The 26063-nt window shown below is 48.3% G+C and overlaps 3 protein-coding genes across 5 annotated transcripts in view; 1 reads left to right on the top strand and 2 right to left on the bottom strand.

Annotated features, from left to right (window-relative positions):
• Positions 1–13441, top strand: part of myocd (myocardin) — a 20842-nt gene extending 7401 nt beyond the window's left edge. Inside the window, 16 exon segments of the mRNA XM_062475666.1 lie at positions 3905–4044; positions 4047–4091; positions 4861–4962; positions 5260–5646; positions 5938–6076; positions 6079–6092; positions 6666–6779; positions 6781–6876; positions 6878–6925; positions 6927–7185; positions 7188–7216; positions 7568–8077; positions 8205–8348; positions 8828–8953; positions 9395–9452; positions 9731–13441. Coding sequence (XP_062331650.1) covers positions 3905–4044; positions 4047–4091; positions 4861–4962; positions 5260–5646; positions 5938–6076; positions 6079–6092; positions 6666–6779; positions 6781–6876; positions 6878–6925; positions 6927–7185; positions 7188–7216; positions 7568–8077; positions 8205–8348; positions 8828–8953; positions 9395–9452; positions 9731–10329 — 2810 coding nt within the window. The 3' untranslated portion in view covers positions 10330–13441.
• A 2088-nt stretch (positions 13442–15529) lies between these two features.
• map2k4b (mitogen-activated protein kinase kinase 4b) lies at positions 15530–22565 on the bottom strand. Of its 3 annotated transcripts, XM_062475663.1 has the most exons (13): positions 22315–22565; positions 21642–21677; positions 20932–20964; positions 19670–19772; positions 19026–19200; positions 18643–18762; positions 17892–18011; positions 17727–17778; positions 17405–17532; positions 17013–17090; positions 16606–16754; positions 16142–16187; positions 15530–15680 (listed from the first exon to the last, which is right to left on the bottom strand). In XM_062475663.1, exons 1-13 carry the CDS (start codon positions 22430–22432, stop codon positions 15567–15569), a joined length of 1272 nt encoding a protein of 423 aa, XP_062331647.1. In that variant the 5' UTR covers positions 22433–22565; the 3' UTR covers positions 15530–15566. The 3 variants fall into 3 exon arrangements, with proteins under 3 accessions (XP_062331647.1, XP_062331649.1, XP_062331648.1); XM_062475665.1 differs by lacking the exon at positions 21642–21677 and having other exon boundaries at positions 22315–22564; XM_062475664.1 differs by lacking the exon at positions 20932–20964 and having other exon boundaries at positions 22315–22563.
• A 310-nt stretch (positions 22566–22875) lies between these two features.
• Positions 22876–24936, bottom strand: adprm (ADP-ribose/CDP-alcohol diphosphatase, manganese-dependent). Its single transcript, XM_062474730.1, has 3 exons — positions 23948–24936; positions 23707–23829; positions 22876–23363 (listed from the first exon to the last, which is right to left on the bottom strand). The coding sequence occupies exons 1-3, from the start codon at positions 24516–24518 to the stop codon at positions 23071–23073; spliced, it is 987 nt and encodes a 328-aa protein (XP_062330714.1). The 5' UTR covers positions 24519–24936; the 3' UTR covers positions 22876–23070.
• Positions 24937–26063: the final 1127 nt, after the last annotated feature.

Below are 26063 nucleotides of genomic sequence, written 5' to 3'. Positions count from 1 at the left end.
GCTCATGTCATTGAATTGATGTATTATATAAATGTAGAGCTCATTCTTTGACATCTGAGTCTGTGTGGGAGGTGGCGAGCGAGCGGTCTACATTTGCGTGCTTGCAATGTACGTTACGGAATGCTGTTTTGTCTTCAGTTTAGTCGTTGCGTCAAAAGGAACCCCTTTGAAAATGAGATGCCACGTCTCGAGGGGCTATCCTTTCAATCGTTCATTTCTCAACCACACGAACCTGGTAGGAACAGTGGTGCTGATCTCCACACGACACACACACACATGCAGTACCACATCACCAGTGTATCACATTATCAGTCTACCACATCACCAGTGTACCACATCACCGTCCTCCACCTCCCAGCAGAGACTAGCCCCTAGTCCCAGGCAGCAGAGGGTGGCCGCAGCCCTGGACGTGGTGTTTGGGTGCCGGCCATGATGGAGGCTCTGTGTATACAGCGCTGGGTGGAACATCTGGTGTTTATTAGGCTGAGAGCAGCTCTCCTCTCTGGGCCGGCTGGCGTGTGGTCTGGGGCGAGGCGCGCCGTCCGACCGCTCGCCTTACGTCGGGTGCAACCACTGACACGCTCTCGCTCTCTCTTTCACACACGCGCGTCATACGCACACACAGTTAGACACGCGCACACACGCACACACTCGTACACGCGCTCTCACACGCATAGTCACGCGCTCCGTAACGTACACACGCTCACACGCAATCGTACACTTCGTCACTCACACACACTCGTACATACATATGCACATACTTGTTTTGTGTTTTTTGTTCTTTCTGCAGACGCTCAGCTGTTTGCCCCTTGGGGTAGGGTTCTATTCTCCTCGAGCCCCTGTGTCAGGCGTGTAGAGAGCTGAGATAGGGGCTACAGTCCAGTCCTTCCGTCCTTCCTTTTCTCCTTTCCTTCCATCCTTCTATCCTTCCATCCTTCCTTTTCCCCCCCATAACCCCTTCCGTGCGTCTGTATTGTGAAGAACATGTCCCACGGTCTACTCCAGAACGTGCGATTCCTCACCCTTCGCCTGGTTTCGGGGGCGCTGTTTGGACACAACGTCGGTCCCTGGTGCTAGCCTCTTCTAATCGTCATGTTCATGTCGGAACGACGGCTGCCAATGACATTCAGCGACGTTCAGTCGGTGTGTCGCCTGATGGAAATGCTTCTTCTCCGATGTGGCCTACCAAATGCCTCGGGTCTTCCTACTCGTTGTCCTGGTCAATCCATCCTCCCGATTTCACTCCTGAAGCATTTCACCCAAAAGAGTAAACAGAAGCTGTGTTGTTGTTAAACCTCCCCGGGCTAATGACGCCAGTCCCTCAGGTTGAACAGTCGGGGTTCAGCTCTCCAGCCAACGCAGGGCTTCTCCTGCGAATACGTACAAATAACGTGTTCATTTAGTAGAAGCTTTCATCTAAGGCAAAATGTACAGTGAGGGACCTGAACCCGTGGCCTCTCGATCGGCAGTCGAATGCGCCACCACTGAGCTAAACCAGTAGCTGGTTATTTATACAGGATTAACAGGAGGAGTGTGAGGGAGGGAGCGAGCGAGCGAGGGAGTCTCACCCTCACCAGACATCACGTACTCCAGAGCTCTCATAGTTATTGTTACAGTACTGGGGTGTCTGGCCACAGGAGATGAGGAGATTATGAATTGTCTGGAGTTCTCCAGAGTAGAGGAGATGAAGAGAATTCTAGAGATCTCCAGAGTGGAGGGGGAGGAGGAGAATTCTAGAGTTCTCCAGAGTACAGGAGATGAGTGTTGGAACTCTGCCTGGACCCTGTTGCAATGTTGCAAAGCTAAGGAAACATTATAACTTAGTCGCTCTACATAGTCCGTAGAAAATCCTCTTTCGAGATGCCACTCCTCCACGGCTTTGATTTAAGGATCCCTTAAGTATGATTATCTGGCCCTGGCCCAGAGAGAAGCTGTCACTGCAGTGTTTGACTCTGCATGCGTAGCCTCTTAGTCACCGCGCCCTTGTACTCCCCTGCACTGCTTATTCCAGTACGGAGTTCTGGCTACGTGCGTGTGTGTCCGTGTGCATGCTTGTGTTGCTGTGTACATGCTTGTGTTTCTGTGTGTAACATGCTCGTGTTTCTGTGTGTAACATGCTCGTGTTTCTGTGTGTACATGCTTGTGTTTCTGTGTGTAACATGCTCGTGTTTCTGTGTGTAACATGCTCGTGTTTCTGTGTGTACATGCTTGTGTTTCTGTGTACATGCTTGTAAGTCTGTGTACATGCTTGTGTTTCTGTGTACATGCTTGTAAGTCTGTGTACATGCTTGTGTTTTTGTGTGCGCTGCCCTCTCATGTTAGCATGTTGCGCAAGACCAGCGCTAGGTGACGGGGTCGGGGGTGAGGGGGGCGGAGTTGAGGGGGGCGAAGGCCGGCCGGGGGTGAGGGGACGCGCCTCTCCACTCCTGGAGGAGCGCAGGGAGGAGGACTCTTTTATTGAGACAAGAGGCAGCTGTATTGGGTTTCTTTTTTCTGCTAAAGTGTGTGTGTGTGTGTGTGTGGATGTATGTCTGTGTGTGTGTGTGTTTGTCCTCCCCCATGTCCCTACAAAAGGTATTTGATCGGACGAGGTTGTCGCTCGGTTACTGTCGCCCCTGTGTCAAGCCCCTTCCCTTACGATCTGTCTCATCCCATAATACTCTGGGATGATGTGTTCAACCTCTGGTCGTGCTGGAACCCAGCTGGCTTGTGCAGCCCTGCTGTTCACTTCCTGTTGTTCAGGCAGAGGGACTGCCGGCGTGTCCGGAGGAGGACGTCCAGAGGTCTATTAGCTGAACACAGTGCAACACACGCTGTCCAAATAGATGCCCTTTCTCTGTGACCAGTGTGTGTGTGTGGGTGTGTGTGTGTGTGTGTGTGTTGTTAATAGTGAGATAGATGTATATACTGTATAGTTGTTTATAGAGATAGAGAGGATTAAAGAGGGAGAATAAGAAAGAGTGTTAAAGTAACAGGTGGGAGGAAATAACCAGACCAGTGTGTGTGTGTGTGTGTGTGTGTGTGTGTGTGTGTGTGTGTGTGTGTGTGTGTGTGTGTGTGTGTGTGTGTGTGTGTGTGAGCGTGTATGTGGTGTGTCTGTGTGTGTGTGTGTGTGTGTGTGTGCGTGTGTGTGTGTGAGAGTGTATGTGGTGTGTCTGTGTGTGTGCGCGGGCCTGCTGGTGTGATTGAAACCAGGGTCTGCTCCTGGCAGGTCACATGTTCTGAGTCTAAATGAGAATCCTCACATCTCTTACCTCTACACACCCCTCCCCTCGCACATGCACACACACAGCCTCAACCTAACCCACTCACACACACACATACACAGACTTACACGCACATACACACAGAAACACAAATTCACACCTACATGTATGTGTCACCTACATTTATTGACCCTGTCCCTTCTCTGACCTCAGGTCAGTTAGCCACGATCCAGATAACGCGGTCACACTTAGCCCGGCCTGTCACTGCTCTGCTCACTATCGGTCCAGCCAATCAGAGCTGTGCTCACTATGAAGTGGCCGGTGCCAGAGGCAGAGTAACACCTCAGGGTTGAGTGTAACACTAGGTGTCAGTGACAGTGTTACAGTGAGGAGGACTTCACGCAGAACCATGTCTACAGGCTCATACTCACATGATAGAAACATGCCAAGTCTGGTCTACTTCAGTGTTTTCATAAAACAACATTCCTGACTCAAGCCCTTCGCGCCGTACAGCCATGCACTGCCGGTGACCGATGTGCTCCCCGATGTCCGAAGGGAAAATGGTTCAAATCTCTCCGTTTCGCTCTCTCTCCCCTCTCTTCCTCTCCTTCCCCGTTCTCTCCCCCTCTCACTCCTCCCCTCCCCGCTCCCTCTCTTCCTCCCCTCCCCCTCCCCCCCCCCCTCTCTCCTGTCTGTAGTGAACCATGGTAAGTTTCCGAAGCGGGATGACTCCTATGCCTTTGAGGAGGACAGCAGCAGTGACAGCCTGTCGCCGGAGCAACCCCACAGTGACGAGTCCCAGGGCTCTGTGTGCCCCTCCTCCGAGACCATGGGCACCCCCCCCCATCCTCCTCCTCCTCACCCGCCCTCACCAGCCCGCGCCAGGTCAGGACCTCTCCTTCTCCCTCCTCCCTCCCTCCCCCCCTCCCTCTCTCTCTCTCTCTCTCTCTCTCTCTCTCTCTCTCTCTCTCTCTCTCTCTCTCTCTCTCTCTCTCTCTCTCTCTCTCTCTCTGTCTCTGTCTCTTGCTCCCTCTCCAGCTATCTCTGTTTCTCTCTTATACTTCTCTCTCACTCTTGCTCTCCCTTTCTTTCTCTCCCGCTCTCTTGTTTCCCTGATACCGCTTTCACCCTATCACCCTCTCTCCCTGTCTCCTTCTCTCTCTCTCTCTCTCTCTCTCTCTCTCTCTCTCTCTCTCTCTCTCTCTCTCTCTCTCTCTCTCTCTCTCTCTCTCTCTCTCTCTCTCTCTCTCTCTCCTCTACCACCCTCACCCCTTTTCTCTATTTACCTCTCCCTCTCTCGCAGTCTCTCTTTCTCTATCTCTTTCCCTCTCTTTCTTTCTTTCTCTCTCATTCTAACCTCTCTCCTTCAACCCTTCCTCTCTGCTCCCTCCTGAGTTCCTAGATGGATCAGGTCTAGTCTGCCCTCCTGTGGCCAGCCAGAGAACTGCACCCCCCCCCCCCAGCTGTTCTGGCATCTTGTCCCTCACATTCCTACACTGCACACACACATACCCCCTCAGCCTGAGAGAAGGCCCTGTTGATGGGTGTGGCTTAACCCCCGCCGTCCCCATGTACTTATAATCGTTTTTTGTATGTGTGTGTGTGTGTGTGTGCGTATGTGTGTGTGTGTGTGCGTATGTGTGTGTGTGTGCAGGGATGTCAACCTAGGGACCCCCCTGAGCAGGGCCAGGAGGAGGGGCTTCCAGCGGGGGGCGTCAACAATGGGATGACTCCGCCCACCCCTGCTATCGTCAAGGTATGTGTCCTATCACAGCATGGCCTCTAAGCCACCTTGGGCTACACAAAGAACATTTGATTTCATTTGAAAGATACACCGGACCAGGATGTCTTAGACAGCTTAATGTCTTTATTGTCAAAATGGAACCGTAATAATATCAGACATTTTAAGTTCATACTTGCCTAAATAAGCAAGTGTCAGTCTGAAGTGGCATCACTCATTAAATAACTTACTTACATACACTTACATCATTTCCAAAGCCACTTAGTAAATTCTCCCAATCTCTTACCCCCTCTCCCGCCCATGTCGGAGCAGTCCAAGACGACCTCCGACAAGAACCGCAGCAAGAAACCCAAAGAGGTGAAGCCCAAGGTGAAGAAGCTCAAGTACCACCAGTACATCCCTCCGGACCAGAAGCCGGAGAAGTCTCCGCCCCCCATGGACTCTGCCTACGCCCGCCTGCTCCAGCAGCAGCAGCTGTTCCTCCAGCTGCAGATCCTCAGCCAGCAGAAACACGCTCACACCACACACTCCCCTCACCACACACACTCTCCGCACGCGCACCCCGCCGTGCACACGCACTCCGCCCACACGCACGCCTCGCACACGCACTCCCAGCACGCACACACCCAACGCCAACCCAGTTTTAGCTACCAGCCCTCCCACCCCTCCGGCCCAGGCTCAGAAGTGAGTTGGAGAGTTGTTTTTACTTTCTCACCATGGTCGCTAGGATGTTATCAATTGAATCTTGAATCAATGAATCAATGAATGAATGTGTGAATCCTGAAGTGAATGTGCGAGGGACTGAATCGGTAAACAAATTAAAAACATGTGAACAAAGGATTTAAAGAAGCAAGTACTGAGTAGATGAGTGAATGAACGCGTGAATCGGTGAATCAATAAGCAAACCAAGTCCAGCTGAATTTAAAAACTAATGAAAAGATGAATCAGTCAATTAACTGAAGCCCTGTCCCCACCCCCAGAGGCAGCCAGTGTGATCAGCTGCCAGCCTGCAGCTCCAGTGTGTTGAGCAACACAGGGGGCAGCTCCTCCTCCTCTCCCCCAGTGAAGAGCTCCTATCCTGGGCACGCCAGCCAGGTCTCCCCTGTCAAGCCCGGGCCTCTGCCTGCTAACCTGACGACCTGAAGGTAGAGCAGGTAGGAGCTAATGCTCATGCTAATGCAAGGGACAGAAAGGACACATATTTGCAATTTGTTTGACCTTTACTGTGTTCCTCTCTGTCTCTCCATCTCTCTCTCTGTCTGTTTCTCCATTTCCATATCTCTCTCGTTTCGAAATCTCTTTCCTTCTCTCTCTCTCTCTCTCTCTCCTCTCTCTCTCTCCTCTCTCTCATCTCCTTCTCTCTCTCTCTCTCTCTCTCTCTCTCTCCTCTCTCTCTCTCTCCCCCTCCCTCCCTCCCCTCCCTCCCTCCCCTCCCTCCCTCCCTCTCACTCTCTCTCTCTCTCTCTCTCTCTCTCTCTCTCTCTCTCTCTCTCTCTCTCTCCCTCCCTCCCTCCCTCCCCTCCCTCCCTCCCTCCCTCTCTCTCTCTCTCTCTCTCTCTCTCTCTCTGTCTCTCTCTCTCCTCTCTCTTTCTCTCTTCTCTCTCTCTCTCTCTCTCTCTCTCTCTCCTCTCTCTCTCTCTCATCTCTCTCCCTCCCCCTCCCTCCCTCCCTCCCTCCTCCCTCCTCTCTCTCTCTCTTTCTCTCCCCCCCTCCCCCAGGTATCAGAACTCAGACAGCAGCTGCGCGTCCGAGGCATGCCCGTCTCCGGCACCAAGACCGCCCTGATCGAGCGGCTCCGCCCCTTCAAGGACCCGGCCGCCAGCCCCTCCACGTGCGGGCGCCGGCGACGTCACCACGGGGACCTTCCCCGTGACCCCCACAGGCTCCCTGTCCTCCTACCAGTCGCCCTCCTCCTCCTCCCTCTCCCAGGGGGGGCTACTACCCCTACCCCAGCACCTCCTCCACCCCGCCCGTCTCCCCCCGCCTCCTCCGACCTCTCCCTCAGCGGCTCTCTCCCGGACAGCTTCAGCGACGTCCCCATGTCCTCCCCCCCCCCAGTTCCACCTCCAGACGTCCCCCGCCGGAGCCGAGGAGGTCCCGGGGGGCCGTGGGGGCCCGAGGGAGGGGAGGGCGGCGGGGGGATGGAGGGATTGCGGGGGGGGCAGGGCGGAGGGGCGGAGGGCCTGGAGGCGGAGAAGGACAAGATGCTGGTGGAGAAGCAGAAGGTGATCGAGGAGCTCACTGGAAGCTGCACCAGGAGCAGAGACAGGTGGGTGAACGACTTCCTGTCAGAGTCCTCTGTGGGTTTGTCATGGTGAGGCAGTAGGAAGAAGCACAAATGAGGGGGCTTCATTCCATTTAAAAAATTGTATCTGGCAACAAAAAAAGCACACTTTGAATAGGAATATTCATCTTCATCATGACTAATATTTTGAAGGAGACATTTCAGTAGCACTGACAAGACACGTGTTTCCAATTGGTTCAGTTTGTAATATATTGTATAGTATTTACATCATAATAAAAACCCTTCACTCCAGCATGGCGTTGATAAACAGATAGATATGGGAGATATCAAACAGGAAGCTGTGAGCCTGAGTCAGTGTTTCTATTTCCTGTCCAGGTGGAAGAGCTGAAGATGCAGCTCCACAAGAGGAAGCGTTGCTACGCCGCCACCCAGGAGGGTCTCCCGGCAACGGCCCCGCCCCATCACCCCTCCATGCACCTCCAGCCGCCCCAGGGTATGATGGGACAAAACTTCTTTGGTGTGACGGTCAAACAGGAGCCCATGTCCCTCTCCCCGAGCTGCCCCATGTCCTCCACCAAGCACCTCAAGACCCCCCCAGAGAACTGCATGGAGGGCCTCGGCCACTGCGGAGCCTCCCTCCCCAGCATGGGAGGCCCTACTGGGGGGGCGCGGTGCCTGGACAGGGCCCCCTCCTCTGGAAGTCCCTCCACCATGTCAGCCTTCCTCAGCCCCCAGTGCTCGCCTCAAGACTCCCCCATTGGCAAGAGCTCCGGCAGCCCCCAGCCCGCGTCCCCCAGCCACCCCTACCTCCTGTCACCTCCGCTGGGCAGGAACGGCTGCAGCCACCCCCTCCCCCAGGTGGGCACCAGGCCCAGGAACATGCAGGTACTGTTAGCCCTCAGACACACACAATCCCCCCCCCCCTACACACACACACACACATATTAGCGAACCGCACCCGTGTGTTGGAACGGAAGCATCTAATGACTTTTCTGCCTTTTAACCCGGGCAGATTCAGCAGAAGGGTGGTGCTCATCAGGTGAACTGCTCCTACCTGTCCGACCAGCGAGGTCTCCAGTCTGTGTTCCCCAACACAGCTGACGCTGGCCTCATCCACAGAGGGCAAGCCAAGGCCAAGAACACGGCCATGCAGAAGGTAAGGCTGGGTCGACATGCCTGCGGGATCTCCACTGGATCGTGTTTTTTTTTTAACATCGTAACCCCTCTGAATCACTGAGCGACTGGAGATTCGTTCACGTTCACCTAACCACGGTTTTCCGCTCTTCATTAATGTGTTCCTTCCCTCTGACTGCGTGCGAGAGCATCTGTGAGGCGTCGAGTCGTAACTTTCCGTTCCAACTTGACACATACTGTAGAGGTCTCCTGCTTCATCACACGGCCAGCCACGGTGCGACCGCCTCTGCACCGCCCGGTTCACAACCCTGCAACCTAGTTCTCATCCTTTTTTTTTCTCTTCTCCCTTTTTCTCCTCGCGAAATCAGAATACATAGACACGTCAAGACTCGAAGGGACTCTCCAGACATTCCGGCACAAACACCAAATCCCATATTCCCGTTTTTCGAATCAGTAGGCTAATAAAGGTTTTTTTTTTATTTATTTATTTTTTTCATATAGATGACAATATTGCCCTCTCCTTGGTGTGTTGGCCAAAAGTGCCTGGGGTCCCCTACCTTCTGTAGCTCAGATGCTGCTGCATCCACCCTCACACATCCCCCATGCTATGAGGATGCAGTCAAGCAGGTAACCCAAAGGCAGCACATCGTAACTGGCCAACGCTTTTTTATTATTATTATTATTATTATTATAACAACATATTTGTTGAGTCTTTGATAGTGCTGCACTTACTGCCCTCTCTCTCTCTCTGTCTCTCTTTCACTCTCGTTCTGTCGTTCACCTGCTTGGCATCTTTCTGTCGCACAACACATTGATTCCACCCTCGAGCGAGTCTGACTGGGTGTCTCAAAGCTTGCTGTTGTGATTCTCTACAGTCAGTTTGCAAACAAAATGAATGTCATTGCATTAGATAATAATCCAACACATCAAACTCGTCTTAACCGCATCTTGTTTTGGATAGAAGATGATATTATTGGAGCATGACAGGAGATGTTATTGCACTGTAAGAAGAGATATATTTCTTAAGTGTGAGAAGGCTTTTGATAGCAGTCTTGTTACTTATCTCAGCAGCTGAGCCGGAGCCAACAGATGGACGAGCTTCTGGATGTGCTCATAGAGAGCGGAGGTGAGTGACCAGATTCAGAATCAGTCATTGATCTTGAACTGAGACTAACTAATAAAGGGCTATCTCATCTTCTCAAACGCTCTACAGTGAGTTGATGTGGGCTGTGTACAATCATCTGGCTAGCATGTGTCTTTAAGATGCTAGCATCTGTTAGCAGAAATCCTCCTCTACCTAATTGTTACTCAAATTCCCTCTTAACGTGGGTATTAAATCACACTCTTTGCTGTGACCCCCCCCCCCCTCCCCTCCTTCCCTCCCTACTCCTCCTTCTCTTCAAGAGATGCCAGCTAACGCCAGAGAGGAGCGGTCCTGTGTAACCAAAGTTGTGCCTCACATTACTGTGTCCCCAGGGAGCACCGGCCTCATCCTTCCAAAGTTCCACCGCCTCTACGACCACCAGTCCCCCTCGCACCTCCCTTACGACCACACGTCCGCTCACATCGCAGACAGCCACCTGGAGACCCTGCTCAGCAGCCCCATTGGCCGGGGCGGCGAGGTCGCCCTTCTCAAGATGGCCGCTCAGGAGGCCGGGCAGGAAGAGGAAGTGAACGGCGGAGGGGATGGGTACCCCAGCCCCCACCACCACCATCACCCCAACAGCCACGCCCATCAGGACAAGCTGATGGACGCGCCCACGCCGCTGTCCCCCATCATCTCCAAGGTGACCCCGGTCACCGAGGCGCAAGGCATGGTGGGAATGACCTTTGCCGAGTCGCCGTGGGAGACCATGGAGTGGCTGGACCTGACGCCACCTAGCTCAGCGACGGCATTCAGCGTAGCTCCGCCCAACGGCCCCAGCATCTTCAACACGGAGTTCCTGGATGTGACAGACATCAACTTGAACTCAGCCATGGACCTGCACCTGGAGCACTGGTGAATGACTGGCTCACCACCTGCTAGCGACTGGACAAGCAAGGCAGAGACTGCAGTATGGTATCTAGTGATTAGCTAGCGAGTAGACAGCTAACTAGCTGCCAGAGACAACAGGACACAACGTAGCTAGCTAGTGAGTAGACAGCTAACTTAACAGTTTACTAGCTCCCAGTCAGAGACAGCAAGACATGGCATAGCTAGCTAGCTTGTAAGATAGCCAACTAGCCAGCAACCATAGACTGGTGAGCAACAGACAATTTAAAAATATTCAGAGAACACAATGCAGTACATCAGCACCAGGTGTCATTTAGTCTGGATGACTTTTGTTGTAATATAATATGGCATAATGTTAGACCAGTGGTATACCAATGTTGTGACAGTTATGCCAATGAATGTTGTGACCATGTTGTTACAGTGTACTAATGTTGGGAGGATATTGTTATAACGTTATAGTAAGGCTGTAACACTGTTATGACAGTGTACTAATGTTGCGTCAATCTTATGAAGCTGTTATGACAGTAATTATGCAATCATTTACCAATGAACAACAGCAGGATCAAGAGAGCCATACTGTTAAAGGGCTAAACGACACCTTAGAATCATCAACATTCAGACAGAAACAATCATTTGTCAATTTAGGTAATTTTCATAGATAATAGGGTTTGGTCATTTTCCTAGATAATAGGGTTTCATCGTGTCAGTCCTACTGTGCACACCATCCAGTCACCTGGTTAATTTTCACATGATCTTTGTCCTTTTGGATAATGACAAGCAAAACTAACCATGCAGTATGAGTCTGGAACCTTTAATGAAGGATGCTCTATGAAGGTCTGGACAACAATTACTGTCAAATGGAATGTCTCTCTTCAAGGATTTTATGCAATTTTAAGTGTTAGGCTATCTAGACTTGAACTCCTATTTTGACAATCAATGTATTGTTTTGGTTGGTGGGTATATGTTTGTATTACTGGAAACAAACAAATGGAATTACAAACAGGATCGGATACCAGAGAGTGGTCATATGTAAATATCATATTTCTACTGACAGAGACAAGTTTGAAGTCTGCATATTATGTCAGTGGTTTGGGAGATTACATAAGAACGGAGACCATGCGATCCAATGTATTGAGTAGTGTATGGGTTTCTTTGTAAATACAGAAAGTCTCACTTTGCACCTCTAGTGTAGTGCACATTGTCACGTTTGCTTGTGCCTAGGTTATATATGCAAGGAAGACATTTCATTTGTCATTCTGCTCAAGTGTTTCTATGCGTTTCTTCTCACTATTATCCAGCACATGTATTTACTGAATAGTTACACAAAGGTAGAAATATATTTTTATCTGAAGGAAAAAAAAGTATTTTGTCTTACCACAGTTTTATAAGTTATGAGACTGGTAGAAGGTATTCATCCTTTAACTGTATGAAATAACTCTATGTCAAGTTTGTGCCTTAACGTCTCAACAAGAGAGCTCTGCTTGGGATTTGTTTTCTATTGTTTTGCCAGCTCTCAAAATTGAGTTGTATTACCTATTCCCCTTAAAAACAAGAGCTTGTGTCAGTCACATAGAAGGTCCTTGTGGATGACATGGCTGTAGGAAGCAACCCCGGTGCCTTACTGGGAACAGTCTACCTGTCTTCAGTTAGGTCTGTTCACTCTGAAGACCTAAGATCACGCCTTTAAGATCACATCTTTAAGATCTTGCCTTTAAGATCCTGCCTTTAAGATCACACAAGGACAGAAGTGGCGAGTCAGGACAAGCATAGACCTAAATTTCATCTCGAGTATTTGTGAACGTAATCTATTTTAATATCAAAATGTTTTTTTATTTGATTTTGAAATTTTCACCCATTCTTGATATATTGGATAATATCACTTTTATAGTTATTTATTTTTGCATTTTTTATTTATACATTCTTACATATTTATAATGACATTCCTTATTGACAAAATGGGATTCTATATTTGCCTTAAAAACTCCAATGCTGCCATTCAGATCCAGCGTTTTACTAATAAAATGTATGAAAATCTGCCTCTAAATGTGATTAAAAGTGAAGCAACACTTCACATAAAACTGTTTCCACAATTTTCCATGTAGAACAATAGAAGAATAGAATATCCATTCTTACCAGCACTTGTGAATATCAAAATGTAATATATACAGAGCTTTGATTGTCCTTACTGTGAATACTGCACAGAAAACAACAAAAATGTATTTTATCTATCAGTGTTTTAAAAGATTGTGCCATTTAGAAGAGACCTAATCACCTTTTAAAAGTTGTGGTTTAACTGAGAACTATTCCACTTTTTATTGCAAGTTATTAAAAGCACACAAACCCCACACACAGTAGTGTGTATGGCATGTCACACCAGCAGTTATTGGATGGTGAAGAATGGGGACATTAATAAATGTAACACTGTGCTATGGTTTACATAACCTTCAACACCAAGCATCAGATTACCTTCAGTATCCTTCATATTGACCACGAAGTAAAAGGATTTCCCCAATGCGGTTATTTGAATTGCATTTCATGTTGTAGTCCACTTCCCCCCCCCCCCCAATTGCACTAAGCAATGTGTTCCTTAACCCTTGTGTTATCTTCGGGTCATTCTGACCCATCAGTCATTGTGACCCACCGTCGTATTGCGACAGATTTACTGCATACAAAGACAAAGTGAAGCATTTTCTTTTAACAGCTAGGCTGTCTCAGACCCCCCACATTGCAAAGGTTAAAAGAAAATTATTTTAATTTGTTTTTGTATTGGGTAAAATTGGGTAAACACAACGATGGTTCATTATGAACCTTTGGGTCATGTGACCCGAAGGCAGCACGAGGGTTAATTAAAGTGTTCTTCCCAGAACTACAAATACCATAGGAATCATACCATCCCCAGGAATCATTCTAGTGACAATCCCCTATCACCCTTTGTAGATTCATTCAAGTTTCCTTTTTTGTTTTCTAATCAAACATGGCACCTGACAGAAAGCGTATGTGTTGCTTGCCCACTGAATAGCAATTTTACAATGTAAAACACCTTGTATTTGTCCTCCCCCTGTATGTCTACTTCCTGTACTGTAGAATAAGACAGCAATAAACTTACACACAATCACACCATGGCAACCTGTCTGTGTCAGATACCCAAAACACCGATAACACTGTTTGGATGTTTTTTACAATGTGAACTTTATTCATTTCTTTCAACCCTTGATAAAGATACAATATAATACTCATTGCCCTTAATATGATCATATAGTCTAATATGAACATTCTAATAAATTGCCATTTATACATGTTGATCCTCCTCAAGAGATTATTTTCACCACTTGACAATATTAGCTCCCCACATCCATACACCCAGATTACAACAGATTACAGACCATCCACTTCACAACACATCACTGTAGACTGCAGGCCTCGACTGTGTGGCGCTGTGTTTTTAGGCCAAGGCAGAGATGGAGGGAGCCGAGTTTCCACGTTACCCAGAATCCTCGTCACGACGGGTCTGTGCCAGATCAATAGTCTGCATCTCTGCCCTCCCTGTGTGTCGAGCGACACGTTCTTGAACGTACCACAGATGAATTCGACGATTCTGCGGTGAACACGTCCCTGGACCCACACCTGTCAACCGTAACGGGGGGAAACCCTCGCTCCAGGCAGACGTCGCAATGCCAGACACCCGTTTTTCTGCCCTCCCCCCCCCTCCCCTCCCCCCCCTCCCCTCCCCCCCCTCAATCCCAGGTCGACAGTTTGGTTTAACTAGCTAACTCCAAGTTGTGTTTGTGATGCCTGGCTAACTACCAGAGCACTAGCGGTGGTCCGCGACTCTGCTGAGATCAAGCAAAAATCTGCCCGTCTTCAGTCACCTCCTCCCCCGTGTCTGAGAGCTATTTGACGCCCCATGACTTTCACATTAGCCTTAAGTGAAACCAGACAAGAATAGGAGTCCGGTTCAGACTTATCGAGACACAGTTCGGGACGTGGTTCAAGTGGAAAACGGAACCTTTCACCAGAGCAAGCTGGAGCTTCATGCTGGTTGGCTGAAAGGCATGCTGGACGCATCGTCGATCATTATATCTACGTTATCCGAAGGGGGTGGGATGTCAGAGCTGTACAGCAACGTGTCGTACGCGACCGAAGTGGCAAAGGTCAGGCTCATTTCCAGCTAGACTACATGGACAAGTGTTCAGAGTCGACTGTGGTGGTGAATACACAGTCTGTAGTGTTGGCAGACATTTTTCCTAGCTGTTTTACCTGCACTTGGGACTCTTGACTACTCGACCAGATCAGAGAATCTCTCGTTGACAACAAGCCCAAACTACAGAACACACACACACTACAGCTGCCTGTAGATTCGATATATACTGTATATACACACGCATTTACAACTGTGGGCAGGAGTCGGATCAACCTACAGAGCTGACATCTGGCTTCTTTTTTTTCTTTTCTTTTCTTGGAGAGTCCTGATAATGTCAAGACAACCTTGCGATTGAACAGCTGTGCAGTGAACTGAATATCGCGAAAACAAAGCCACGCTAACAGCCATCGACCAGTCCGTTTTTTTTTCTCAGGAAAACAACACTTTTGCATACCCATTCCTATACAATGAGTGAAGGTGCACAACATACATTGTGATTATAGTGCCTTGTTTAGACAGATCTGTCTGCATACATCTGTACAGGTCTTCAACAATGTCGAGGTGAACACACAAATGCATACATACAGTCCACAATGTACAATCAAATGTGCTATCCAAACGACTATTTTGTTCATAATGTCATTTTCAACATTTTATTTGGTATGTTCTGTATTTGTGTACACCAAGTTCAAGTATATATATAAACCGTATATGCACTCTATTCATTTATCTTTCACGTAAAAAAAAAAAAAAAAAAAAATGCTGTATTTACTTAACCCTTATTATGCCTTCAAGTTTTGCTCACTGATGGTGGTATGACAGAAGATAATAGTTACACATCACTGACAAGAAACAGGAGAGAAGCAGAACGGGTGTTTCGAACGGGACCGCACGGGTGACGACGACGACGCGGGATCCTCCCCGCGCTCTCTGGGACACGCCAACGACAAACGGGTGATCCTACGTAACTGTGCATCTGAGGGCTAAGATGTCATGCGTCGTGTGTCACGCGGATAAGTGTCCCCCCCCTCCCCTCCCACCCCACCCCCCCCTCCCCTCCCCCTCTGCGTGTCGCAGCGTGAAGTGTTCCCTCCCTCCCGCCCCCGTCAGTCCACATACATGGGGGACATGGGCGAGGTGGGGATCAGGTCCAGGATGCGGCACACGTAGCTGGCCACGTCCACGCTGCGCTCCTCGTACATCAGGATGAACGGGTGTTTCTGGGGGACGACACGGACACGGACAGTCATTGAGACGACTCGGAAAACTCAGTGATACATCAAATAATGTTTTCAGCATTTCGACTGGTACTTTGACCCCCCCCCCCCCCAAAAAAAAAAAAAACGACACATCGGTAGTTTGAACTCATTTAAAACTTATATCCAAAGCGACACAAACCTTTAGTCAACTGGTCTAACCACTGAGCTACAATCTCTTCCTAAACTGGCACGATATTGATGTCTTATCGGTCCTTTGGTCACTGGTTTTTCAATAGGTTAAGTGGTTCAGATGAAATCCTAATATCTACAACAAACACACACGGTAAACACTGCTCATTGTAGAAGTACAGTCCAAATGGCACGGAGCATGTTCTAAACCCATGTTGGTGGGCTTTCCATTTTCTACGCGTTAGACGTGAACCCTGATGCTTCTGAGCACCGGGGAGAAGCTGAACACTCACCAGCAGCTCCTTGTACTTGGGTCTTTTGGACTCATCCTTCGTAAGGCTGCCAAGACGACGAGGGGAAAAAGAAACGAGTTAGCAGGTGCTGTGACAGTGGAACACGGGTTCAACCACGGAGAGGCAAACTGGCCTTCCAGTCATCCACCACACGGAGGCAGCAGAGACAATGTTCAGGACAACCCGTCTCGACGGAAGCAGTTGGGAAAGCTGTACTTATTGCAAATGTGGCTGTTCTCTTTCACGATGCACTGCTACTGGAGTCGAGCTGTTCATGCTTCATTATTCTGCCCTTAATTTTCTTTATTTTGTATAATCGTATTTCTAACCCCTGTCCCTCCAAGAAGCCTCTTGTCTCTTGCCAGGCAAAGTAAATGAGATGTCCTTAAATAACTTGCCTGACGGTAAAAGAAAAACAAACAATTAAAACAGCTGAATGAGCCAGCTACTGTATGCACGCTCACCATAAGTTGACAAAGTTGCTGAACTTGGGGGAGAACTGGCGGTCCTCGGAGTTGCAGAGCTGTGGAGGTTCTCCCTTCACCACCTGGGTCAGCTGGTCAAACACACTGTTCCACTTGGGGTAGGGGAACCTGCCGGTAGCCAGCTCATACTGCGCACACACACACACACAGGCATGCAAACCCAAAACAGACAAACACACACAGAAGGACAGACACAGACACACCAACATAGAGACAGACACAGGATGTTTGAAACGTGCTCTCAGAAAGACCCGGAGAGGAAATGGGACCACACAGGTCCAGATGTGCTCCAGTCTCCAGAACCTTCCGGGTCCCCACAGACAGAGAACACAGCGTGACCGCTGCTTCCATGTTGAAACGGGCGCAGGTGTCACATGACTAGTTACCAAGGTGATTCCCAAGCTCCACACGTCTGAGCGCACGTCGTATCCTTGTCTGGAAGCGCTGGGGTCTATCCTCTCAGGCTAGAAACACACACACAACATCGTGTCACCTCTAGTTTCCTTGTTTATCGACTGCTCTGTTTGAAAGGCCCTTTCAAATGGCACACTGTGCCAAAAACAGCGGTGCACCTAAACTCGTGGCCTTAAACAGCGTCATGTCATTTCATAATTATATTTGATATATGGTGTGACATTGTAATAACACAGAATTGATATGTTGTGTGTGTGTATGGTTCTGTATATGCATTGGAGGGTTTAGATTGTATATGTAGTGTGATGCTGTATACATGTAGTGTAGTATTGTATATGTAGCGATGGTTCTGTGCGGTCCTCACCGCCATGTAAGGTCTACAGCCTGCGTCTCTGGTCTTGGCTATGGAGTCAACCAGCTGACCACTGATGCCAAAGTCACACAGCTTGATGTTGCCTCTACGGTCCATGAGAATGTTGGAAGGTTTGATGTCTGGAGACAGGGGGAGAGCGTCTGATATAAACTTTTGGGGGCACAATTAGTTAGGGGTGGGGGGGGTGTAAACACTGGTGTTTACAGTGATATGTGATATGTTGGGGGGACAAATCATATTTTTCCCAGGATTGGGACGGGGGGGGAGAATGGGGGGGTCATGTCCACATTTTTGGATGTAGTTTTGGTCGTACCTCTGTGAATTATTTTCAAGTTTTCCTTTAAGTGGTTCAGTGCTTTAACTGTCTGTTTGAGACAAAACCAAAACAAACATGAAGGGCATTTTGGAAACAGCTGACACACACATTCAGTGCACTTAAGATGAGAAGAAAGTACGTAGAAGAGGAAGTTATACTCACTGCTAATGTGATTTTGCCTAATATTTCCTCTGGAATGACGTCATCTAATGCACAATATACATATTTGTAGAATTTGTCAAATGAGGTAGACATTAGTTCCATACATATCCAGCAATCCCCCTGAAAGGTAGAGATACAGTCGTCTTAGAGGAGAGATCGCACAGAAAAGGATGAATGAGAAGGGGTTAACAGGATTGTGGTGTGTAAGTGCTGTGTTCCTGAGGGGCCGAGAGAGAGGGCAGAGAGTGGGCAGAGAGTGGGCAGAGAGAGGGCAGAGAGTGGGCAGAGAGAGGGCAGAGAGTGGGCAGAGAGTGGGCAGAGAGAGGGCAGAGAGTGGGCAGAGAGAGGGCAGAGAGAGGGCAGAGAGAGGGCAGAGAGCGGGCAGAGAGCGGGCAGAGAGAGGGCAGAGAGTGGGCAGAGAGAGGGCAGAGAGGGCAGAGAGAGGGCAGAGAGCGGGCAGAGAGCAGGCAGAGAGGGCAGAGAGGGCAGACAGAGGGCAGAGAGCAGGCAGAGAGAGGGCAGAGAGTGGGCAGAGAGTGGGCAGAGAGTGGGCAGACAGAGGGCAGAGAGAGGGCAGAGAGAGGGCAGAGAGAGGGCAGAGAGCGGGCAGAGAGAGGGCAGTGAGAGGGCAGAGAGCGGGCAGAGAGGGCAGAGAGAGGGCAGAGAGCGGGCAGAGAGGGCAGAGAGAGGGCAGAGAGAGGGCAGAGAGCGGGCAGAGAGGGCAGAGAGAGGGCAGAGAGCGGCCCCTGACCTCTCTGAAGAGAGCTCCGTAGAACTGGACGATGTAGAGACAGTCGCTGCTCCTCATCACCACGTCCAGGTCCATCAGCAGCTGCTTCTGCTCCTTCTCATCCACCGTGGAGCGGATCCTCTGAGACGCACAACAGGGGCGGGCACGCACACACACACACACACACACACACACAGGGGAGCACACACACACACACACACAGGGGCACACACGGGAACACACAATTAATGAGGGTACACGATTATTCTGATCTGAAGCTCTGGCCTCTAGTGCTGAGGAACAGCACCTCTAGAGACAGTGGAATCCCAGCTGACAGACAGGCTGGGATCAGAACAGCAGCATCAGACCGTCCCAGACAGGCTGGGAGGAGCACAGGCGGTCACCTTGACGGCCATGATCTGTCCGCTGGGCTTGTGGACCATCTTGTTGACGGAGCCGTAGGCCCCGCGGCCGATCTCCCCAAGGTCCCTCAGGTCCTCGGCCGTGAAGTCGCAGTGCTGCTCCGGAGAGATCTTCAGCTTGCCTGACGACTCGATGCTGTGGGTCCGCAGACGCTCTCTGGACGAGGGATGGAGGAGCGAGGGAGCGAGAGAGACAGAGAGACAGAGAGACAGAGAGACAGAGAGAGAGAGAGAGAGAGAGAGAGAGAGAGAGAGAGAGAGAGAGAGAGAGAGAGAGAGAGAGAGAGAGAGAGAGAGAGAGAGAGAGAGAGAGAGAGAGAAGCAGGAGCCCATTCATTATACATTAATGAGACGGCTTAATTATTAAATCAGCCATTCCTGTACCCTCTGTCCAAAACAGGCAGGCAGAGAGAGGAGACGCTGAAAATGCTGACTCGTCAAGAGGAGCGATGACCGAATCGAGCTCTGAAACTCAAAACCCAAAGCCTGGCCCAAATAAACATAAACACAGAGTAAACAGCCGAGCATCCTTATAGAACGCAAGCAGACAAACAGCAGTATCGGCTTCTTGTGTTGAATTGAGCTCTCTCTCTCACACACACGCACACACACACACCCTCACTTACATGTGTGGGTTCTGGAAGGAGGGGGCGGGGGGGTGGAGGGGGAGCCTGGTGGCTGGCTTCACTGGGGGGTTGGCGAAGTTCAGCTTGAGGGCCTTGCGTTTACCTGGCAGGGGCGGAGAGGAGAGAACAGGCACATTCCCACAGCACACCTGCGTCAGAGAACCAGCTCAGACAAACACTAGCGGGCTGATAGGGGAGGTGATAGGAGAGGGTACTGGCAAGGGATGTAAACATACCATGGTGGCTTGAAATGAATAAGGGTCAGGTTCTCACTATAACAAAGAAGGCCTCTTACCGGAACGGCATGGCTATGAGTATAAATGGCACTTACACTACATTAAACCTAGCAAACCTAGCACGTTATCCAACAACCAGTCGAGTGTACTACAGTTTACAATTGGGCTGAGACAAAGTGGACATGCTCAAGGGAAATTGGCAGATAATCCAAGTTATTCTTTCATCCAAAATGTCCTCTCACATTGACAAAAACATGACTCAAAAAAGGTACATAAACCAACGGACGCCCAAGATGCGTTTTCAACCCAAGCAAAGAGCCCAGTAGTGAAGGGGTTGCCAATGTCTGGGAAATAAAATCACTAATTTCCAAGAGCTGATTTCATTCATCAACAGGACATTCGCTGACAGTTAGCATGCGCCTACATACATTGAGCAGAGAGAGAGAAAGAGAAGCCAGGAAATCACACTGGGAACCCCTGTACCAGATCCGTGTGTTGATAGATTGATTGGTGCAGTTCAGAGACCGGAGAATTTTCCTTCACATGGCAAAGAGACTTAACACCATCACACCAGTGTTCAGACGAAACGCGTTTTAACGCTGTTCCAAAGTAGATGGTGAAACCGACATGAAAGTGTCAAGTCATCTTTGACATTAGGCCAAAATCAGAGGTGGAACAACCCCCCTTAAACCTTTATACATCTCAGAGCCAACGAAGCCCCAGAAACTTCTAGTTTCCCCCCTAGTATCAGTGGACAGCAGTGACAGTTGATAGACTCCCTCCCCTCTACCAGAGCATCACACAAGGGGCGTATCCCAATAGTGTACAGTGGCCTCCTTCCCCTTTCATCCCTCCTCGCCAACCGAAAGGCCATAAACACGAAGAACCGATTTGTCCCGACCCAGTTTTGGGATATTATGGGCTAGCCGAGGAAAGGAGACGAGGAGAGGAGGCCATTTTAGACTAGTGGGATGCACGCGCAGAGAGAAAGGGTTGGTTGTGCTGTGTGAGGTATCTAATGCTTACTTTGGGTCACTCCAGACAGGCTTATCTGAAACCCTGAAGTAAAGAAAAAACATTTTACTACATTTTTTTCTCCTTTGGGGCTTTCTGTTGTGTGGGCGTGTTCTCCGGTCAATGGATCGTTTCTAGGTTCAGCTAGCTATTAATGTTTTTTTCTGCCAACTACATTATTATATTGTGTTTAACTACGCTAGTGTACTATGTATTATACAGTATAATCTGATCCGCTGTGTTATTCCAACAGAGTATGAAATAGCTGGAACAACAATAAACTGTAAAGGACAAACTTATCATCTGGGTATCTTTCGAAAACAGATTCAAGTGAGAATACATTTTGGTGTGTAAACCAAGCACTCCAGGCCGAGTTTATGCTTTTCATGGGGGCATAAAATAGACTCTAGACAATTTCAATTCATTTGCTTTCAAGATTTGTCAGGGCCTGTAACACAGACAGGCCAACGTGTTCCAGCACATCTGAAATAATACAATCATACAATTACACAATACACCTACCAGACCAACCTACAAGCCCTTAGGGACAAAGTCATCTAAAGTCAACTAGGATGGACGTCATGCATGTTGAAAACAAACTTGAAAAACAGAAATGGTGGGGTTGGTGAAGGGGAGGGGGGGTAGCAATTCTCAGCACACCAGTGTCTATGAGTACAGTAATACACGAACAACCTTAACCTTTGAATAATAAGCGTGTGTACCTGTTTCATTTTGACATCTCCAGCACGTGTTGGTCTCTGCAAGGTTTAAATAAAACATTTGATGCTCGACATGTGCGACAAATGCAGTATCTACACAACTAAAATCTGATATCTGATGACTGCTACCTACTACCGAGCCAATAACGGCCTAACGATACATTGAGTAGGCTAGCCTGGCTAATGTGACACTATGTCAATCAAATGATACAGCTGCCTCCGGGCCTTTAAGCAAAGCTAATGTAAGCTAACAGTTCAATATCCAGGCACCGGATCCATGTTGCAAAATGCAGTACCGTACAGTTAAAAATGCATGCAGCAGGTTTGGAGAGTAAAAACAGTTTCCAAACTGGTAGGCCTTTCGGTATTTGCAACAGCTAAGGCTAAAACATCGATTGGTGGAAATTATATGACCGCAGCAAGTAGCTACAATGTTAACAATTTCCAAAAGTGGTATTTGCGTCGGCTGTCCTATACGTTTTCTGACAGCAGAAGAAAGCTCTCTTCCTAATTTTAACATAACAGTCCTATACGTATGTTTGCGATAATGCATCCCTGCTAGCCTGGTAGCTGTTCCAAGGTAAGGATAGCCATCCTCCCAGTGAGTCATTTATTCAAGCAGCTCAAACGTCTCACTTTAGGACGAAAAACGACAACAAAGCCATCTACTTCTAACCTTGCATGCTGCTAACGGTAGTCAGGTGTTGAGGCTGAGGGTGGTGGTGCGATGTGGATCCTGCTATGTTGCTGTTGCTGGAGGTTGTTGAGTTGCTGTTGGGACTGGGAGTCGCCATTGTTGTGTTGGAGTCCGGGCAGCGCTCAGGCTGCAATGCAGAGCAAACTTCGCCCTCTCTCTCTCCAAACGGGACACTGCGCCAGCACAACGCAGTTGCACCACACAGCCACGTCTATGAACGCCCCGAGTCACGGAAGAAAGTACTCTGTCTATGGTTGTAACTGGGGAGGGGACAGTGAAGGGACAACCTAATCCTACCATGCAAGTAGTCACTGATAACACGGTGCAATACATTTGAGTAAAGTGTCAATGTTTATGGAAGTTGATTAGCTAATAAATAAATTCGTTCATCAATAAATATTCAATTAACAGTCCATATAACATACAGTGCTACATTCATTCATTGCTGCCTTCTTCAAGAAGCATTCTAAGCAGATTGCTAAACCAATTCAAATAATCATCTCCCTTTTAAAAAGAATAATTCAATTCAACTCATACTGATAACTTCAACACTTTATTTAAGCGACTAATATTGATTTTCCAGTCAAATGTTATTTCACTGTGTCTGCACAGCATGGATATATTACACAGCAGTGCCATGTATTCTTTGAGGTAGGAAGGCACATATAATGTCTTATTTTGGTATGAAAAACGTAACTTATATTTCAAACTTGCACAAGGCATTTCTTCAATGCATCATGGGAACAGTAGTTCTCTATCAGATATCCTCCCACATCCCTTTAGGATCATTCTATCCGGATAAACCGAGACTGTTCCGAAAGCATTTCTGTCCGGAGGGGTCTCGATGACCCCCTCCAGAGTGAGGTAATGCACGCCGGACTGGGAGTCTCTATGGTAACCGCCTTCGTGGTCGTGTCCTGCCATAAAGCAGACCACACTGCTGTGAGAACGCAGGATGGACAGCAGTTGGTCATAGTTCCAGGCCAGGCAGATTGGGTCAGTAGAGTCAGGGTGCACAGGGAGGTGGCCTGGGAAGACATCAACAATAGGTCAGATTGAGGTCACGTGTGATCTTGTGAATGCATGTTCTGAATACTGATACCCCTCTTAAAATAAGTAAATACATAAGACTGTTTAGAGTATTGGCATCAGCCTTCTGGATGAACTGGATCTCGAGTCCTCATCCCGTACCTTCAGTAGACTGTATGCTAAAGACGTAGATCTTTCAAAAATAAGTATGTGTAAGACTCGTGAGATGCCATGTTTTCTGGGACCGTATGAAACACACGATCTTCAGTGCGTCAGCATGCTGGTTAGTGGAGATATATTATTTGCACGTGACTGTAAAAAAGAAACCTTGATGTGACTTACTAAGGACAGTGACCCTCTCATGGGCCTCGTCAGCTTGCATCAGAACTCTTTCCAGCCAATCAAGCTGCTCCTTACTGAATCCCCCGTTAAACTTCACAAACCTCTGCACGAGACCATAAGAGGCTGAAAAGAAGATGAAGGATGAAACACAATTTAGTCTTATAAGAGACACGAGAAACCCCCCATGCAGTCTGGTCAAAACTAGTGAGAGTATTTCACCCCTACAATCTGATAACTTTACCTGGAGGCTGGTTAAGATCTTCATTACTGTTGTGCTCTTTCAAAAGTGTCATTGCCTGCTGATATTGCTCACTTGACTCCTCTCTCCCTAGCAGGCTTACGTCGTAAGCATCAAGGAGGACAAACCGGAAGCCGGGGACTGGACAGAAGTGGTAGGCGTAAATGTCACCAGTTGGGGGCCGCTCTCCCCTGTCAGAAGATGTCGTACTGTTCAGGGTGGAATGCAGTAGACTCTCTCTGCTGAAATTATAAAACTCGTGATTGCCCCATACGTGATGAACACTCGCTGGACATGAGTCGAACTCTTTCATGACCGTTTCCAACGCTCGATGCGACGCGTCGTATTTCTTGTTGAAGCCATCGATAATGTCTCCGAGCTGAAGAATAAATGTGGGTTTGACAGGTGCGCTTTCCCAGCTTTCTAGGGCATTTCGAAGAAGCCGAAGGCTGCTCTTATAATATCGTTTCCGTGTACGTTTGAAATTAAATCCGTCGTCAATATCGGCGTATTGAATGTCAGCGATAACTCCAAATGTAAACAATGGTTGTGAACAGCCTTCCATTCCGCTCATATGTTCATTTGACAAAATCCTGCTTTGAATCCACTTGGTAAAGTTGACTTTACGACAGTAGCCAGCCAAGTAACCAGTCAATGTCCGAACATTTTGGACCCCTGCCAGACCTCACGTGATCTATTTGCCTTTCTTAAGTAACAATTAGTTGCTTTTCAGATGTGTTCATGTTTCTGCCAGATAGGGCTGGATACTTTGTCACAGTCTACAATTGTCAACCACCGCGAATGTTACATGTTCACCACTGGAAGTGCATTCACGAACGTCCTACCGGCGCACTGCGCAGAATCCTATACCATCGTTATGGTTGCATGGCAGGCGACTAAACAGTATGCTGTGCCGCTTTACAACTAAACGCTTCGGAGTGTCACGCCTTATCGAACCGATGGCTGTAAATGGCTTTTCAACGTACACATTTTTGAATACTGAATACACACACCCCTTTATACGTTCACGTTACACGGACATGCGCAGACGGACACCAATAAACAGATACAGCATAACAAAGCTTATCTCCAATGTGTTCACCATAAAATAAATAAATGAAAACAATTTCAAGTGTTGTCCATAGAAGTCCCACACATTATGATACATGAAAGATATACCTTGTTAACCTTGACCTCATGCAGTTTTGGGGGCAGTGGTGGATCTGGTACCTAAAGCCCACCTATAGATTAATGCAATATTTACACCAGTGTTTGTTTACTGTTGTCAAATCCACTATGAGACAGATAATGGACTACACCACCCTGCTTAGCAGCACTTTATTTAGTCAACTTGAACTTGATGTGACATTAACTCATAAGCCATGAGATTTTACCATCTGTCGCCTTAGCTTTTTAATTTGTTTGACTTCTTTCTCTCTCTCACACACACACACACACCTTTATGTCTCTCTCTTTCTCATTCACACACACACAGAAAAGCTATAAGCAGGTACAGTGTTCCAAATTCACTCCCTTTGTCTTCCCTAGAGTGACACCTGAATGTCAGCAGCCTGTACTGGTTGTCAGTATGATAACTGCACCTTACAGCCCCTCAGTTAAGCCCCATCAGTCTCTCAGTCACCTTGGGGCGGCATAAGCTGTGGGTTCACTGCATACTTGTTTTAAGATTGATCTCTTGACTTACCAGTCTATAAACCCTTCTACCACCCCTCCCCCTTCTTGTACAAGAGACACTGGTAGAGAACTGTGGAGGTCAAAAACGTACTGGCCTCTGATGTTGATGGAGCACGGTGTGAGAGAATTGATGAAAGACACCAACTGATAGAAACCCATTTGTATGGCGAAATACTACCAGAAACAAGACTCTTTCAATGATTTTGTTTATCAAAGGAGCCTGATAATATAATTTGAAAGGAAAGAGATATGTGTCTACATAAACACACCCACGTAAACTGTAGAAAAGACTACATAAAACTGTCAAAGATGTGCATAAAAGACTTCCTTCACTTGTTCTGCATTGCTTGTAAGTGTCCTACCGAGAGCATTGGGAAGATGCTGGCTCTGGTATTCCTCTGAGAATCTGCCATCTGCCACACCC

Source organism: Osmerus eperlanus, chromosome 12 (genome assembly GCF_963692335.1).
Source record: "Osmerus eperlanus chromosome 12, fOsmEpe2.1, whole genome shotgun sequence".
NCBI lineage: Eukaryota > Metazoa > Chordata > Actinopteri > Osmeriformes > Osmeridae > Osmerus > Osmerus eperlanus.
Note: the sequence above shows the minus strand (reverse complement) of the source record. Positions and strands in the feature narration are given on the sequence as shown.

Bases quoted from the DNA above. Each gene is read 5' to 3' on its own strand.
- adprm (XM_062474730.1), bottom strand. From the start codon at position 24,518: ATGAGCGGAATGGAAGGCTGTTCACAACCATTGTTTACATTTGGAGTT. The intron at 23,830-23,947 runs GTAAAGTTATCA...TCTTCTTTTCAG, and splicing joins AGATCTTAACCAGCCTCCAG to CCTCTTATGGTCTCGTGCAG. The intron at 23,364-23,706 runs GTAAGTCACATC...ATGTCTTCCCAG, and splicing joins TGAGAGGGTCACTGTCCTTA to GCCACCTCCCTGTGCACCCT.
- map2k4b (XM_062475663.1), bottom strand. From the start codon at position 22,432: ATGGCGACTCCCAGTCCCAACAGCAACTCAACAACCTCCAGCAACAGC. The intron at 18,012-18,642 runs GTCAGGGGCCGC...TCTACCTTTCAG, and splicing joins ACGGAGCTCTCTTCAGAGAG to GGGGATTGCTGGATATGTAT. The intron at 17,533-17,726 runs GTACGACCAAAA...CCCTGTCTCCAG, and splicing joins CTTGAAAATAATTCACAGAG to ACATCAAACCTTCCAACATT.